Source organism: Portunus trituberculatus, chromosome 8 (assembly GCF_017591435.1).
Source record: "Portunus trituberculatus isolate SZX2019 chromosome 8, ASM1759143v1, whole genome shotgun sequence".
NCBI lineage: Eukaryota > Metazoa > Arthropoda > Malacostraca > Decapoda > Portunidae > Portunus > Portunus trituberculatus.
Window position 1 is genome coordinate 5,925,001 of NC_059262.1, and position 17,500 is coordinate 5,942,500.

Below are 17,500 nucleotides of genomic sequence, written 5' to 3' on the forward strand. Positions count from 1 at the left end.
GTGTGTGTGTGTGTGTGTGTGTGTGTGTGTGAGTTTAAAGGTGTTTTATGTGTGTGTGTGTGTGTGTGTGTGTGTGTGTGTGTGTGTGTGTGTGTGTGTGTGTGTGTGTGGTTTTGGTGAGAGTTAAAGGGTGATTTTTTTTTTTTTTTTTTTTTTTGAGAGAGAGAGAGAGAGAGAGAGAGAGAGAGAGAGAGAGAGAGAGAGACAGAGTAATTTCATATATACCACAACTACATCTCCTCCTCCTCCTCCTCCTCCTCCTCCTCCAGGTTCTTCTACGCATTCTACTGGATGATCAACGCTGGGGCCTTCCTCGGACAGCTCATGACGGCCCAACTAAGAGACTCCGTACAGTGTTTTGGTGATGACTGTTACTTCCTTCCTTACGTCATCCTTGTGGGTCTAATGGCTGCCTCTACTCTCGTCTTTGCGTTAGGTAAGATAATGCTATTCCTTCTCTTCCTCCTCCTCTTCTTCTTCTTCTTCTTCTTCTTTTTCTTCTTTATTTTTTCTTTCTGTTCTTTTCTGCTCTCTAATAACTAACCCCTCCTCCTCCTCCTCCTCCTCCTCCTCCTCCTCCTCCTCCTCCTCTTCTTGCAGGGCGGTCGCGGTACGTGGAGGCGCCCCCGGACAATATGTTGCTGCAGTCAATCCGTTGTATGGGCCACGCCGTCAGGAAGAGCTGGGACAAGGAGAGGAAACCCGTGGACCATTGGTTGGACCGCTCCCTGGACAGGTAAGGCGGGCCAGGGATGGGACGGGGAGATAAGAAAGGGAGATTTGGAGATAAGGAAGAGATTTGAAGATAAGGAAGATAAGGAAGAGATTTGGAGATAAGATGTGTTCCTTGTCTTTCTCTTAGTTGTGTTTCTTCTCTTCCTTCTCCTGCTCCTGTTATTGTTATTTTTGTTTGTTTTCCTTTGTAATCTTCCTCCTCCTGTTTGTTCTTCCTTGATCTTTATAAATCTCCTCCTCTTCTTTGTTCCTCCTTCGTCTTCCTTTACAATCCTCCTCTTGTTTGTTCTTCCTTCGTCTTCCTTTTTAATCTTCCTCCTCCTGTTTATTCTTCCTCCGTCTTCCTTTATAATCCTCCTCTTCTTCTTTGTTCCTCCTTCGTCTTCCTTTGCAATCCTCTTTTGTTTGTTGTTCTTCTGACTTCCCTTGTGTTGGTGCAGGTTCTCGAGTGATCTGGTGCGGGACGTGAAGACAACACTGCGGGTACTGTGTCTGTTCTGCACCTTCCCGCTGTTCTGGGCGCTGTTCTACCAAACCTCCACCGGCATGATATTCCAAGCCAAGCGACTGGACGGCCTTATTGGGACCTATCGCATCCCTCCTGAAATGTCCTCCACTGTCAACCCGCTGCTAATCATCACCCTCATCCCTCTCTTTGATGTCGTGGTGTACCCTCTCCTCACCCGCGCTGGCCTGCTCACCAAAACCACCTCCAGAATGATCGTAGGCATGGTGTTCGCGGTGTCAGCCTTTGTGGTGTATGCTCTTGTCAACATCAGCGTGGAGCAAGTCATTCTGCCAGGGTCCCACGCCAGGGTGCACGTGTATAACGCCCTGCCATGCCCCGCCACAGTCTCCCTGCCAAATCTAGAGGCGTCCCAGGTTCTCTCCGGCGGGCGTCTGGTGCCTGAGGACTTTGAGGTGGATGGTGACCAGGTGGAGGTGGTGGTGAGGGCTATCTGCTACTCCGGTGGTGGTGAGGTGAGGGTGGTGGTGCCTGTCACTGGTGCTCATGAGTCTACCCTGGTGATGGCCCCCACTGGTCCTCTCCCTCTGCCCCCACCCTGGATTACATCAAGGACGAGGATGCTGAGGCTAAGGTGAGGTCCACGCACGCACGCACACACGCACGCACGTCACCCTATCTCACCTCTCACTCTCAGATTCACACTTTCACCCTGCAGGCATCCTAGATCACCCTAATTCATTCAACATCACTCTAGGTCACTCTGTTTTTATGATAACCTCCTAGAACATTCATATCATCACCCTATTTCACCCTAGCATATCCTACCGTCACCCTTTCATCTTGTGTCACCCTACCATCACCCTATCAACACCCTGTCACCCTATTTCACCCTACCATCACCCTATCAGTACCTTATTTTACCCTATCATCATTCTGTCACCCTATTTCACTCTCCCATTACCGTTTCTCCTAATTTCACCCTATCATCATCACTATCTTAAGCTGTTATCACCCTAGCAAAACTCTATTCACCCTGTTTCACCCTATCGTCACCCTATTTCATCTTACAATCACCCTATTCCACCTTATTTCATCCTATCATCACTGCAATCACCCTATTTCATCATGTTTCACCCTGTTATCACCCTAGCATACCCTATCATCATCATATTTTACAGTTTCATCCTATTTCATCCTATCATTACTACCACCACCCTATTTCATCCTATTCCACCTTGTTATCACCCTAGCATACCCTACCACACCCTATTTTACCCTGTTTCACCCTATTTCACCTTGTTATCACCCTAGCATACCCTGTTTTACCCTGTTTCACCCGATCGTCACTCTACCATCACCCTATTTCACCCTATCGTCACGTATTTCACCCTATTCACCCTATCATCATCCTACCATCACCATTCCACCCTGCGTCATCCTACCATCACTACTTCACCCTAACAGATCCGAATTATCACCCCGGACGGCAGTGTGGACAACCTCACCCTAAAATATGACACCCTGGAGGAGCCGTTCACCCTGGAGGGAAGCGGGCCGAGGTGGACACCCTTTAAAAAACTGAGCCCGCAGGATTACAAAGTCGTGGCCAGACCGGGACCCTTTGGCGCCTTGCAGGACACAGTGGGAGACGCCCTTGTGAGGCAGGATGGGGTGTATGACGTGGTGGTGTCTGGCAGCGGCGCGGAGACCTTTGTGTACGAGATGACGCCGCCTGCCCAAGTTCATATGATGTGGCTGTTCCCTCAGTACCTCCTCATTACCATCGGCGAGGTTCTCTTCTCTGTGTCCGGCATGGATTTCGCCTACTCACAAGCTCCTTTCGCCATGAAGTCAACGCTACAGGCTGCCAACTTGTTCACTATTACGGTAAGGTGTTGTGGAGAGAGAGAGAGAGAGAGAGAGAGAGAGAGAGAAAAGTTAGCAGGTTCGTATTCTCAAACGCTTCTACGCTTCACGTCCACTATTTCAAAAGATTTTATTTCAGTTTATACGAATTTTTTTTTAAGGTGTTTTTACATAGAGAGTGACAAGATTTCTGCATTATTAACTGGAGAAACACTCTTGAAAACCCCGCTAGTCACCTCTGCGGCCTTGGAAAATACTCGTGGTGACAGAGAAGAGTGATTTTTAAGGTGTTTTTACTGTTCTAGAGGCAGAGTGACAAGATTTTTGCATTATGAACTGGAGAAACACTCTTGAAAATCCCGCTAGTCACCTCTGCGGCCTTGGAAAATACTCGTGGTGACAGAGAAGAGCGATTTTTAAGGTGTTTTTACTGTTCTAGAGGCAGAGTGACAAGATTTCTACATTATTAACTGGAGAAACACTCTTGAAAACCCCGCTAGTCACCTCTGCGGCCTTGGAAAATACTCGTGGTGACAGAAGAGTGATTCTGAATACTGACCTAAGAACTGCAGTGTAGCTCTTGTTTATCGTTCCTCTCTCTCTCTCTCTCTCTCTCTCTCTCTCTCTCTCTCTCTCTCTCTCTCTCTCTCTCTTCCTGGTCCTTTTATTTCTCTATCTTTCTATTTCTAGATCCTACTAACTCTATTTCCAGATCTTTTTATTTCTCCTTCTCTCCTTAATTCTCTTTCAGGTCTCTGTAATCCTCTATCTCTCTATCTCCGACCCTTTTATCTCTCCTCCAGTCCTTGATTCTCCTCTAAGACGTTCTAATCCTCTATCTCTCTATTTCCAGACCTTTTTATTTCTCCTCTCCTTAATTCTCTTTCAGGTCTCTGTAATCCTCTATCTCTCTATCTCCGACCCTTTTATCTCTCCTCCAGTCCTTGATTCTCCTCTAAGACGTTCTAATTCTCTATCTCTCTGTTTCCAGATCGGATTATGGCTGTTTGCTGGGCTGAATGCAATCGCAGCGGCTACAGGTTCCTTCAAACACCGCGCGTCCAATGAATCCTTCCTCTACGCGGCTCTCATGGGATTAAACACCATTATATTCGTGTTCCTCCTTAAATGGTACCACAGGAGCGAAGGAGCATCGGTTTCCAGCTCAGATGAAGGGTTGAATGCTGCTAATGGTGATTCAAAGCCTTCTTCCTCCTCGTCTTCTGCGTCTGTGTCTGGGAAAGGAAGGAAGGAAGAGGAGGTGGAGAAATCTGCTCATTCTAATCCGGGTTTTGTTGATGATCATGCTGTTTGAGTGTGTTTGAGTGTGTTTGAGTGTGTTTGCGTGTGTGTGTGTGTGTGTGTGTGTGTGTGTGTTTGCTTCCATATTTTTCTTCTTCTTCGTTATTTGTTCTTATTCTTATTCCTTTTCTTGTTCTTTCTTTGCTTTCTCTTTCCTTTCTATTCTTCCTTTCTCTCAATCTCTCTATCTGTCTGTCTGTCATCCTCTCTCTCTCTCTCTCTCTCTCTCTCTCTCTCTCTCTCTCTCTCTCTCTCTGCCATCACCATCATCACCATCACCAATTTGCCACGAATACAACAAGAATTAATGAACTGTGATCAATTTTAACGTCCATTTTCTTCATGGTGTTTTTTTGTATAGTTGCATTTTTTAGAAGACTTCGTATGTTATTGTAGAAAACTTTATATACACTTACTGTACAGGGAAGGCGATTTTATTAAAGTAAATATTATGTTAATGCGTGTGAGTTTTATTACTGGAGAGAGAGAGAGAGAGAGAGAGAGAGAGAGAGAGAGAGAGAGAGAGATGAGGAAAACAAGAAAACCAAAGGAAAAACGAGATAATAGATACGAAAACAAGAAAAATGAGAGAGAGAGAGAGAGAGAGAGAGAAAACTAGCGGAGAAAACAAAAGAAAAACAAGATTAATAATAAAAAAAAACACAACACAAAAATTAGACAAACCGAAAAACACCAAAACATTCTAGAAATCACCAAAAACATTAAAAGAAAACACCAAAACATTCTAGAAATCACGAACACCAAAAACATTCTCTAAATCACCAAAAACACTCAAAAAAACACCCAAACATTCTGAAAACCACCAAAAAACATTCCACAAATCACCAAGTACATTCTAAAAACACCCAAAACATTCTAGACCAAATAAAAACAAACTAACTTAGATTCTGATTTGAGTGAGCGTGCTGGCCAATGAGCAGCGAGAAGGAAGTGACGTCACACTCCCAACATGGTGAGGAAGGAGGGAAGTGTCGGCAGTTGCTCCTGAGTTTTCCCTTCTGGTGACGAATTGGCAAAGTATTCTGGACTGAGAGGTGAGTGAGGTGATGCATTATTGATTTGCCTACTAGAGAGAGAGAGAGAGAGTGTGTGTGTGTGTGTGTGTGTGTGTGTGTGTGTGTGTGTGTGTGTGTGTGTTACGAGACTGCTTCAGAACCGTTTCGTGCTTCAAGAGAGAGAGAGAGAGAGAGAGTTTCCCCGAAGTGACGGATTGTGTGTCTTAACCTTCGTCACTGGAGTATACTGTCTTGAAGTTTTAAGGGTTTTTGCAGCTATTTGTAAGGTTCTAATGAGTCTCTCTCTCTCTCTCTCTCTCTCTCTCTCTCTCTCTCTCTCTCTCTCTCTCTCTCTCTCTCTCTCTTCCTTCTCTTCTTTCTTTCTTTCCTTTCTTTCTTTCTTTCTTTCCTCCTCCTCTTCTCTTCCTTCCTTCCTTCCTTCCTTCCTTCCTTTCCTCCTCCTCCTCCCCTCTCCTCTTCCTTCCTTCCTTTCTTTCTTTCTTTCTTTCTTTCTTTCTTTCTTTCTTTCTTTCTTTCTCCTCCTCTCCTCTTCCTTCCTTTCTTCTTTCTTTCTTTCTTTCTTTCTTTCTTTCTTTCTTCCTCCTCCTCCTCCTCCTCCTCCTCCTCTCCTCTTCCTTCCTTCCTTTCCTTCTCCTCCTCCTCCTCTCCTCTTCCTTCCTTCCTTCCTTTCCTCCTCCTCCTCCTCCTCTCCTCCTTCCTTCCTTCCTTCCTCCTCCTCCTCCTCCTCCTCCTCTCCCTTCCTTCCTTCCTTCCTTCCTTCCTTCCTTCCTTCCCTCCCTCCCTCCTGGCATTCTTACTGTACTATAGTCTGCCAGCCTTAATTTACGGCCATGGGGGCGAGCGTCTCTGTACAGTGTTGCCACGTTTTCACTACTGTTCTGTTAATCTCTCTCTCTCTCTCTCTCTCTCTCTCTCTCTCTCTCTCTCTCTCTCTCTCTCTCTCTCTCTCTCTTACTAAAGAATCAAAGGTAAGCAGAAAGAGTCATTTATAATTGTATATATATATATATATATATATATATATATATATATATATATATATATATATATATATATATATATATATATATATATATATATAAGTGAGTGGCACGAGGTCAGTCACGTCGCCACCACAATGTGTCAAGGCCACCAGCTGGGTGTGGAAGAGTTGCCGCTCACAAGTGAAAAATGCTTTTTTTTTTCACTTAGGTATTGGCATATACCTACTATTTTGTAAAAATAGAAACTACACATTAGCTTGGCTTACGAATTATGAATGCGATTATGCCTCACCCTTGAAATTACTGTAAAAGCCAGTAAATGTGAGCATTTTATCTTATAATTATAGCAACATCTGGTACTACAAGGTGAGGCTATTCGGCCTGGCCAGGCTGGGTTCATCAGTATTGCCGCCACTCACAAGACTTCTACTTTTTTTTTTTTTACTTTGGATAATAGATTATTTCTTTTTTCCATGCTCATTATCTTATATCTGTAACGCTGATATTATTACACACCCTAAACATACGCTAAGTACCATTATAAGTTACTACAGTTGATATCAGCAACACTGTTCAATATGTATGCCATGTTTGTATGGTACTATATAGTTTTTTATGCATACTGTTGATTCAGCCATCTATATACACAAGTTGAAATTTTATACATCTGAATTGATGGTACTTGCGATGCCTTGTACACCAATAACTTCCATTTCACATCGCATTTTTTGGAAACGTGGCAGCACTGTAGAGTTCCCCTCGCCCCCCCATAGCCGTAAATTAAGCTCGGTCAGACTATAATACTATTACTATTATTACTGTCCCAGCGTGACCTGTGTGACCTCTGACCTTTGCCGCAGAAATCCCTGGACTGCGATCTCACTGTGACCCGAGAGGAGGTGGCCACTCATCGCTGAAGTTACACTGGCTCCCTTCCTTATGCAGGTCAGTGGTGTGGTGTGGTAAGGTTGGTTTAGATAGGTTAGGTTGGGTTGGGTAAGGTTTTAGGGCATTTTGAGTTTGTTGTGTTTTCAGGGCATTTTAAGACGTTTGAGATGATTTGAGGACATTTTGAGACAGTTTGATATGTTTTGAGGACATTTTGAGACAGTGGCAGATTTTGAAGACATTTTGAGACATCTTGTTATGTTTAGAAGGTATTTTAAGATAGTTTGGCATGTTTGAGGGCATTTTGAGACAGTCTGGCATGTTTTGAGGGCAGTTTAAGACAGTTTAGCATGTTTTGAGGGCGTTTTAGACAGTTTGTGGTAGTTTTTGAGGGCAATTTAAGACAGTTTGGCATGCTTTGAGGGCATTTTAAGACAGTTTGGCATACTATTAGGGCATTTTAGACAGTCAGGTAGGTTTTGAGGCCAATTTAAGACAGTGTGGCATGTTTGAGGGCATTTTAGACAGTTTGGTAGGTTTTGAGGGTAACTTAAGAGTTTGGGATGTTTTGATGTCATTTTTAGAGAGTTTGGTATGTTTGCGGGCCTTTTAAGAGTTTGGCATGTTTTGAGGGCATATTGAGACAGTTTGGCATGTTTTAAGGACATTTCAGATAGTTTGGCATGTTTTGAGGGTAGTTTAAGACAGTTTGACATGTTTTGAGGGTATTTTAGACAGTTTGGTAGGTTTTGAGAGCAATTTAAGACAGTTTGGCATGCTTTGAGGGCAATTTTAGACAGTTTGGCATGCTTGAGGGCATTTTAAGACTTTGGCATGTTATGTGGGCATTTTAAGACAGTTAGGCATATTTAAGGGCATTTTAAGACAGTTTGGCATGTTATGTGGGAAATTTAAGACAGTTTGGCATATTTGAGGGCATTTTAAGACAGTTTGCCAAGCTATTAGGGGATTTTAAGACAGTTTGGCATGTTTTGAGTGCATTTTAAGAGTTTGGCGTGTTTTGAGTGCATTTTAAGACAGTTTGGCGTGTTTTGAGTGCATTTTAGACAGTTTGGCATGTTTTGAGTGCATTTTAAGACAGTTTGGCATGTCTTGAGTGCATTTTAGAGTTTGGCATGTCTTGAGTGCATTTTAGACAGTTTGGCATGTTTTGAGTGCATCTTAGACAGTTTGGCATGTGGTTCTCATTTGTAAACACCCTACAAAAAGGTAAAGGTGACTCAATGTAAGCAGTGCACCTCTCATTACAGAGAAGCCAAGTCAAGAGACCCTGAATGGTGGTAAGGAGACACTCTGCTGCCGGGAACACTGCATCGCCAAGTCAAGCCAGGCCAAGGTCGCAAGATTAATGGCCACAGTCTTCACTCTTTTAATCCCCCACCAAATAGTCACCACAAGGGATATGGAAATGTGTCACCCTACTGAAGGGGTTAATGGTGTTTTCACGAAGCTTTGTAAAAACTGGTTATTTTTGTCATGAAAGCTGTGTGTGTGTGTGTGTGTGTGTGTGTGTGTGTGTATTGTTTTCATATATATTATTACTCTCTCTCTCTCTCTCTCTCTCTCTCTCTCTCTCTCTCTCTCTCTCTCTCTCTCTCTCTCTCTCTCTCTCTCTCTCTCTCTCTCTTGAAAACCCAACATTTTTATCTTTGAATATTTGTTAACTTGAAAAATTGTTTCAAATATTTTGTTGAGTTGAAAATTGTTTTATAATTTTTCAAAGTTGAAAAATTTGTGTAGATTTTTTGATGTTAAGTTGTAAATTGTTGTAAATGTGTGTTTTATATTAAGTTGTTCATTATTGTACACTTTCTTAGCGCTTGTTTGGATTTTGTTGATTTTCAATGTTCAATTTCATCACTTTTTATTTATTGTTTGTTTTTATTTAGTTGATTTTTTTATTATTATTTTCTTTATTGTTACTCAGAATCAGTGTCTAAATCTTGCTCACTGTTTTTATACTAAGTTGAAAATTTGTGTAGAGTTTTTTCACTGTATTCTTTTATATCTTTTGTCTTATTTATTTTTTGTATTAATTTTTGTATAAGTTGTAAATATTTGTAGCGTTCCAGGCAATGTAATAATGTAAACAATTGTTCAATAAAAGTTTAGGGAGACTCTTGCATTTAATTTGAGCTCCAATATGCATCTGCCTCGTCTCCGGAGACACTTTCGAGTAGTTTCGACTTAGTACCATTTTTAGGGCCAATTTTGGGGGTTTTTAGGCCATTTTTGGGGTTTTGGACCATTTTCAACATATTTTGCCGTGTTTTGGGCTAGTTCGTTTGAGGATTTTTTCAGTAGTTTTTACAGCCACGGGTTTTTTTCGCCATTTTTGCAATTTTCTGGGGTTTTAGGACCTTTTTGACCAGATTTTTGCCCAGTAGAGCAATTAATAATAATTTGGAATTTTTTATTAGTTTGAGGATTTTTCGTTTGTTTTTCAGATTTTTCAGCTTTTCTCAATTTCTCGCTATTTTTTCCCTTTTCTCAATTTCTCGCTACTTTTTCCCCCTAAGCTATCCATCCATCCATTGTTTTGTATTATTTGCGATAAATAAAAAATCTCAGGTTGATTTAGCTTGTTTTTATTTGTGATGGTAATTGTTCAGACAGTGTAGGTTAACGGAGGCAACACTGGTGGGTCAGACAGTGACCCAGGACAGCTCGAGGCGACGACTCACTACTGAAGTCAGCCACAATTATTCCCAGGAAGGAAATTGACCAAATCCATAAAGATTTAATCACAATTTATTATTCAATCTTGACACATCAAGTACAGTGACACACTATGGTGGTGGTGGTGGTAGCGGCAGGACGTCTGATGCGAGGCAGAATCTTTCACTGGATGATGGAGGCGGTGGTGGTGGTGGCAGTAGCGGTGACGGCGGGACGTGTTAGCAGCGACGGCGGGACATGTTAACGGGACGGCAGTGAAGGCCCAATGCGAGGAGCGGCGGTGTCACTGGCGGTCAGTGAAGGCCACGGGATGTCAGAGTCCCTCCCTGATGGTGCAGGAGTCACGGGATCTCTGCACTCAGGCCTTTGGATCGCCAATTCCTGTAATGGACAAACAAATTAACAGATTATCTCCACATGTACCACGCCACACTGTTCCACACTACACACATTCACTGCCTCAATCAGCCTCTCACTCGCCCTCCTCTCTCGTTACACCACTTCTCCAGTTACACCCTTCTCCCTCATTCTTCTCCCAGCGTCTCCCGTGTTTACGCAGCATCTCGGCCCTTACCTGTAATGACACCCCATCCCTTCAATCTCACGTCTTCCAGGCCAGTCTCGGTAAGCCACACACGTCACACTCCCCTTAAACTTCCAGAAACCCGATCCTCTCACTCCCACACAACCAATCTTGCCACACATTCATCTACTTGGTTAGTGGAATCTTCCGTGTCACGTCATCTGCTGGTTCTCGTCGCCAATACGCCTTAACACCACACCTGCCTTCCTATCACCCACTCAGCCAGTATCTTTCAGTGGCGGCGTTAGAATACAGCGTGTGTGGGCGCGATGCAAGGCAGAGTCTTTCCCAGATCTTACGGCGGTGGCGAGGCAGTGGTGTTGGTAGGGGGCGTTGTCAATGGTAAACTAGACTCGATGGTAGACGAGGCTCATTATCGCTGTTGTCAGGCCTTTGGATTGCCAACTCCTGTAATGGACAAACAATATGAACAAAATCATCTTTTCCACTTGTGAACTAATCATCCCTAAAACTAACACGCCACAAGGTCTTAAAACTACTTCGCTGCCTTAACCAGCCTTTCACTCGTCTCTACACAGTTCCACCACCCAAACTATCCACCTCTTCGTCTTCTACCCTCTTTCATCCATATTGTCCCCTCTCCACTGGCCATTAACCTTGTGACATGCATACACGTTTTGTATCAGTAGAATTATCCAATCACACATATCAAGATGAAATTGCGTCCCACTACTGAAGTAGTTAAGCGCAATTCTTCCTTCCTACATACCTACAATGACCACAAAACCCCTTTACTTGCTACAGCCATTACCCAAATCTATTCTGAACCCACGTTACTCGAACTACACTAGTGAATGAACGACCATCTGCCCGCTATTGACAATCAGAGCAAGTAACCACTCTTAGTAGCGATATTTCTTCATAGACACACCCTTCAGTTAACCTTCCAATACACACCACACATCCTACACAAACCAGGTTCCCTTTATCAGTCAACATTACTCACAAGTTCCTGAACCCAACGAACAACTTATGTCATCACGCACACAACACCTACACCCTTCCACTATTTATTCATATACATACCACCAACCTCTCCGCTGTGCTGTGCTGTGCTGTGCTGTGCTGTGTGAAACGACACTGCGCCGCACGAAACTACCGTCACATAGGTCAACCTCCCCGCTGCTGTTCTGCAAGTCACACCCAACGACAAGCCACAGGCGGTCACTAGGCTGCGTAGACTCGCCGGGTCGGTGGTAGCGTGGTGACTGGAGGTGTTGCGGGCGTGGTGTCTGGATGAGCAATGGTCCGGCTGGTGTTCTGAACTCTTGACCTTCCTTCGGTTCTCGTCTCTCACCCCCCCCCCAACCTGCCAATAAGGAAAGAGCAATTTGAGGGCAAACGAGCATATGAAACTGGTGGTTTAACGCTGCCAGGAACCAAACCAGTGAAGACTGTGGCCATTAACGAGAGTGGTGATGAAGTTGATGCAATGGTTAGCCATTAAACTACCTCTCTTAAACCCTTCAATACTAGGACACATTTGTACTTTGAGATTTGTGCACGGTTAGACCATTTTGTTGCCATTACCAAGAGTCTATGGAGGTCACTAGGTTAGTGATCTGCAGGGATGGGGCTGGTGAACTCTGCTTCTTTGAATTATTACACCGCCAGTAATGGTGATTGTAGGGATGATGATAATGATAGGATGATGATGATGATGATGATAATATGTATAGTAGTAGTAGTAGTAGTAGTAGTAGTAGTAGTAGTAGTAGTAGTAGTAGTAGTAGTAATAAACAAATAAATAAAATAATAACATAGTAGTAGTAGTAGTACTAAAATAATATTAAATAAATAAATAAATAAATAAATAAATAGATAATAATAATAGTAGTAGTAGTAGTAGTAGTAGTGATGAGCAGCGTGTGTCCAGCAAGCACCTACATACACCTTCCTGCACCACCACCACCACCACCACCATCGTGTCAGGAGCGAGCAGTGAACAGGCGGGCCATCTCCACAAATTCTGAACACATTAAAACTTTTTCCCTTTCCCTCGGAGTGAATCGCGAGTGCCGATGAGCTGCGGCGTCTTATAACATGCAAAGGAAGAGTGAAGAAGCAAATGCATTGTGTTTTGTGCGTGTGTGGACGAGTTCTGTGCCTGCCATCACGTAACTCACGCCTCGGAAAGTAGTAGTAGTAGTAGTAGTAGTAGTAGTAGTAGTAGTAGTAGTGACTGTGGCGGTGTTATAACAAGGCTTTTGTGTTCGTTGGTAGGACAGCTATTGACAATCAGGACAAGTAACCACTCTTAGTAGCGATAGTTCTTGATACACACACCCTTCAGTTAACCTACCAATACACAATCCCTTCAATTCTGACGCATTTTTACCTTGGAGTGCGATTAGACGATTTTATTCGCGTTAGGAAGGGTCTGTGGAGCTCAAAAGACTAATGATCACAGTCTTTACTATTCTAATCCCAACATGTGTTTCTGCAGCTGTATACAATCACCAGTTGGTAAGCAGAATGAATATGGAAACACGTCCTGGTACTAGAAGGTTAACCACCACCCTCACGATAGTCACTTGTAAACACCGAATACCAAATCATATAGGCTTAACTAAACTAGATAACCTAACTAGATAAATAACTAACACAACATGAGTAATGAAAGATAACATAAGCTAAATTGTAAATATCAAGTAGCAAATCTTTTTATCATTACGTACAACTAATTAACTACATATAATTTGCCACCGCCGCTTAAGACGAATAGGCTTTCTCTTTCTCTGTGTGTGTGTGTGTGTGTGTGTGTGTGTGTGATGAGTAGCCCAAGTGATGAAGAAGTTAGTGAGGTGAAGGGCAGACACGTGTATGACTAACACAAGGCACCCATCGCGAGGGCAAATCAAAGTGTGGTACATGATGTGAATTCACGTGGAAGGTGCAAAAAGTAGTAGTAGTAGTAATAGTAGTAGTAGTAGAGAGAGAGAGAGAGAGAGAGAGAGAGAGAGAGAGAGAGAGAGAGAGAGAGAGAGAGAGAGAGAGAGAGAGAGAGAGAGAGAGAGAGAGAGAGAGAGAGAGAGCCCAAACAAATTTTAACACGAAAACAACAACAACAACAAGCACCACGCCTCTACACACTCACATTTCCATGGAGGTACAGGCGTTTCCGACCTTAGTGAACAGCTGCAGGCAGTCGCGTGGTGCAAGGTGTGGCTATCCTGCGCCGTGAATTCACCACCCACAGCCTCCGCCACGTCCACCTCACTCTGCCTGTCGTCACCTGCACACAAAACGGGTACTCAATAAATGACACTTGTTATAAGGGCCCACTGACACTGAGGTAGCCTGTTCAGGGCCTCAAAACCTACTAAAAACATTGTATTCACCTAAATCACTCTTACACAAACCCACGACAAACCACACACCAAACCCTCTTAAAAACTCAATAACATCCCAAAACACACTAAAGAAAAAACAGAACAGCTCAAAATGCCTCCAAACACACAAACTCACTAGAAACACCAATATTTACTGAAATCATCCCCGCAACACACAAAAGAACCCTAACAAACACTCACACCACTTACAACACTCAAATTAAACCCAAACTTCGCTCAGAACACCAACCAATCCCTCAAAATTCTCCCAAAACACACTCAACACATGCTAATACTCACACACACCTCAATCCACAAGCTCAAAATACGTAAAATATACCTAAAAGATCTAACACACACTGAAAACATACGAAATGCACCCAAAACATACTTATAACACTCCAAACACTACTGAACAGCTTAAAACACCCAAATCTATACCCCAAAACCAACAGTATGCATTATAAAGAACGTTAGGATTAAAAGGGACACTTACCTAAATATTACACCTTGGCTTCTTCTCCTATTCCACCTTTATTTCTCATTTTTTCTTCATCCTTCTCCATTGTTACTCCTTCTTCCTTCCTCCTCCTTCCATCCACACGTCTGAGCCTAGAAACACATCAAAACACTAGATATTAGACAAAATATTCAGGAAATGGAGGGTGACTTAAGTATTGTAGCTTTGCTGCTGCTCCTCTTCCTCCTCCATTTCTCCTTTCTTCCTCCTTATCCTCCTTTATTTCTCCTTTCTTCCTCCTTCTGCTACAATTATCTACACACCTGAACCTAGAAACACACGAAAACACGTAGAAATCACTAGATATTAGGCAAAATATTGACGAACTGCGGATTTGGAAAAGTGGGCGCCAGCCTGAGTCTACCTGGGCTGTGGTCATCCGAGAGAACGGGAACGGGGTGACTCGGCTAAATTACGTAAATCATTTGATTTCAAAATGACTTTTAGAAAAACGAAGCCACGGCCAAATGCTTGTTATTTTATGACGTGATAAATACTTAAACTAATTTTCAAAATATCAAAATATCTCCAGCTTAACTGGTTTTTAAAAAAGGTCTAAATTAAGTACGTTAAAAGTACAAAAACATTTTAACCCATAAATCTCTTAAAACGTCCTGTAAAGTCAAGCCATTTTCACTTGGCAAGTATTTTATCACATTTCTGGGAGTCTGAGCTATCTTTTAGGGCATTCTACAGCGAGTTAGACCGAGAAGCAGAAACGTGAGCAAATAAAATAAAGAAAAATAAGAGCTTTTTACAACAGCACCAAACACCATTTCAAAGTCCACATATTTCACTTAATAGATTGATTTCACACTTAAAAGAGGAGGCACTCTTTTGCTACCATAAAGGCCCACTTATACCTTGAAATGAAAAAGCTCAAAACTCCAGGTGGGAAATTTTGACCGTTAAAAAGCCTTTAACATACGCCATAAAACACCACTAAACGCTACATATTTACCCAACACAGGCGCGGAACACACTTCAAACACAACGAAACATTTATAGAAACCATAAAAACATACCATGGAAGCGTAATATTACCGTCAGGAAATATTCGAAAAAAGTATTTGACCCAGTAAGCTGCCCGGGGAGGGTGATGGCTGGGGGACCACGGGGGGAGGCGGCGCGGAGGCAACACCGGAACAGAGACGGCGGACCTCCATATATTGTTTTTATCATCTCACTACACCCAAATTAAGCCACATAGGCAACTTTTGACCAGATATGAAATGGGAGACTGGTGGGTGTACTCTGACACATGTTTGGCCTATGGTAAGTGAAGGAAACAAATATCAGCTGATAATACAGACGCCTTGCTCTTTTTATGGTCGGTATGCCATCACCTTTTGATATTTGCGTACTGTTTTCTCTCTCATATGTAAAGGAAACCTAAAAATAAGTGAATAGCCTTATAAATACCTTTAATAGACGAAGATTAGGCAGTGTGAAGAGTTGTGGTGAAGGCTTGCACTGCTGTCTTGCCGTTTGGTATTTGGTGCTGGTGCGTGGCGCTGCCTGAAAACTGTCAGTAATATAGCAACACTTCACTTCACTTGTGTGTGTGTGTGTGTGTGTGTGTGGGTGGGTGGGTGTGCATGGATCAGTATAACCCACCATCACCACTGTTGTCACCACCACCACCACCACTGCCGTAGCAAATCTGTGCAGAGGTGCAGACAGGACGCATGTATATATGTTTATGATAACTATCTGTTACTAAATCTCTTACTAATGAGACACTATACTTATACAAATACCACATGTCGATTTATTGGTTATTGTGACATCTTTCTCTTCGTTATCGTGTCCAGCTTTGGTTATTTGTCCAAGCAGGAAATATCAAATTGTATCTTGTTGTACAGCGAGTGTTGGCAACCCCGCGGGACAAGAAACAAGATGCTTAAAAGACAGACTATAATATTTCTCTCACTCTCTATATACGAGTATTTCTGACAATAAACCAGGGTGAAAGGATACTAAGTAGAGGAATATAGACAATTTTCTATCTACATACACATCTACCTTGTTGTTTATAAACGAATTCATTGACTTATCTATCTGCCTACCTATCCATCTATCTGTTTGTTTATCCAACTGTCCATTTCCCTGTCTATCAACCTATCAAATTACCCGCTTATCTATCTACCTTCACACAAGTATATGTAAATACCACCACCACCACCACCACTGCCAGTACCTGCACCTGCCCACCTTGGCCATCATGAACGGGAGTGTGTCAGTGATAGGCGAGGGACACAACGGCTTCATCTACTGCTTCGCCAACCTCCGCCTACCGTGTTGTGCCGTATCGCCTGGACGGACACTGACGGCACGCCCCTTCCGACCTACACGTCTCCGGACCCATCTAGCACGGGCGTGGGGGAGGGTAGAGACGTGGGTGGAGGCGTGGGTGAGATATACGTGGTGTCAGGCGCTTATCCGATATCATTTCCCTCTCTTGTCTTCAGTGGGCTCTCTACACACTAGTCAGGTCGCTACACGTGCACACTCGAGTACAGCAACACGCGCCTGGCCACGTGCACCACACACGCTTCTTTTAGCTCGCTCGTACCGCGTCGTGACGGTCCCACGGTGCTTTCTCGTGCCGTCATTCTGTCAGTCGGTCAGTCAATCAGCCAGATAATCAGTCTGTCCGTTAGTTAGCTAGCTAGTTAGTTAGTCAATCAGTCAATCTATTAGCAAGACAGTCGATCTATCAGTCAGTTAATCCATCAGTCAGTTAGTTAGTTAGTCAGTCAGTCAGTCAGTGAATCTATCAGCCAGTCAGTAAATCAATGCTCACGATGCAAAACAACCGAACACACCACCAATAATGACCACCACCAACACACCCACCACCACCACCACCAATACAAAACACACTGAAAACACCACCAACAACACACCACCGTCACCACCAACACCTTGCATTACACACACAACATTTGTACACAGTTTTACACCCTGACGCCCCGGCCGCCGCTCCACCGCTCGCCAGGTCCCGTGGGTGGTGACTGGGCGGAGAACCAACCTTCCTTCAAGACGTGTTTGCGACGTTTTG

At 43.3% G+C, this 17,500-nt stretch overlaps 1 protein-coding gene and 2 long non-coding RNA genes across 4 annotated transcripts in view; 2 read left to right on the plus strand and 1 right to left on the minus strand.

Moving 5' to 3' along the window:
• The window catches only part of LOC123498991 (solute carrier family 15 member 2-like), a 7,526-nt gene extending 3,019 nt beyond the window's left edge, over positions 1-4,507 (plus strand). Inside the window, 6 exon segments of the mRNA XM_045246637.1 lie at positions 270-436; positions 601-736; positions 1,176-1,795; positions 1,798-1,835; positions 2,669-3,091; positions 4,062-4,507. Of these exon segments, the coding sequence (XP_045102572.1) occupies positions 270-436; positions 601-736; positions 1,176-1,795; positions 1,798-1,835; positions 2,669-3,091; positions 4,062-4,385 (1,708 nt within the window). The 3' untranslated portion in view covers positions 4,386-4,507.
• Positions 4,508-5,300: 793 nt separating this feature from the next.
• LOC123499004 lies at positions 5,301-8,842 on the plus strand. Its single transcript, XR_006672862.1, has 3 exons — positions 5,301-5,427; positions 7,253-7,337; positions 8,552-8,842. It is a non-coding gene; the product is annotated as an uncharacterized LOC123499004 (long non-coding RNA).
• A 1,257-nt stretch (positions 8,843-10,099) lies between these two features.
• LOC123499015 lies at positions 10,100-11,887 on the minus strand. 2 transcript variants are annotated; one of them, XR_006672863.1, is made up of 3 exons: positions 11,618-11,887; positions 10,694-10,971; positions 10,100-10,361 (listed from the first exon to the last, which is right to left on the minus strand). It is a non-coding gene; the product is annotated as an uncharacterized LOC123499015 (long non-coding RNA). The 2 variants fall into 2 exon arrangements; XR_006672864.1 differs by having other exon boundaries at positions 11,611-11,887.
• Positions 11,888-17,500: the final 5,613 nt, after the last annotated feature.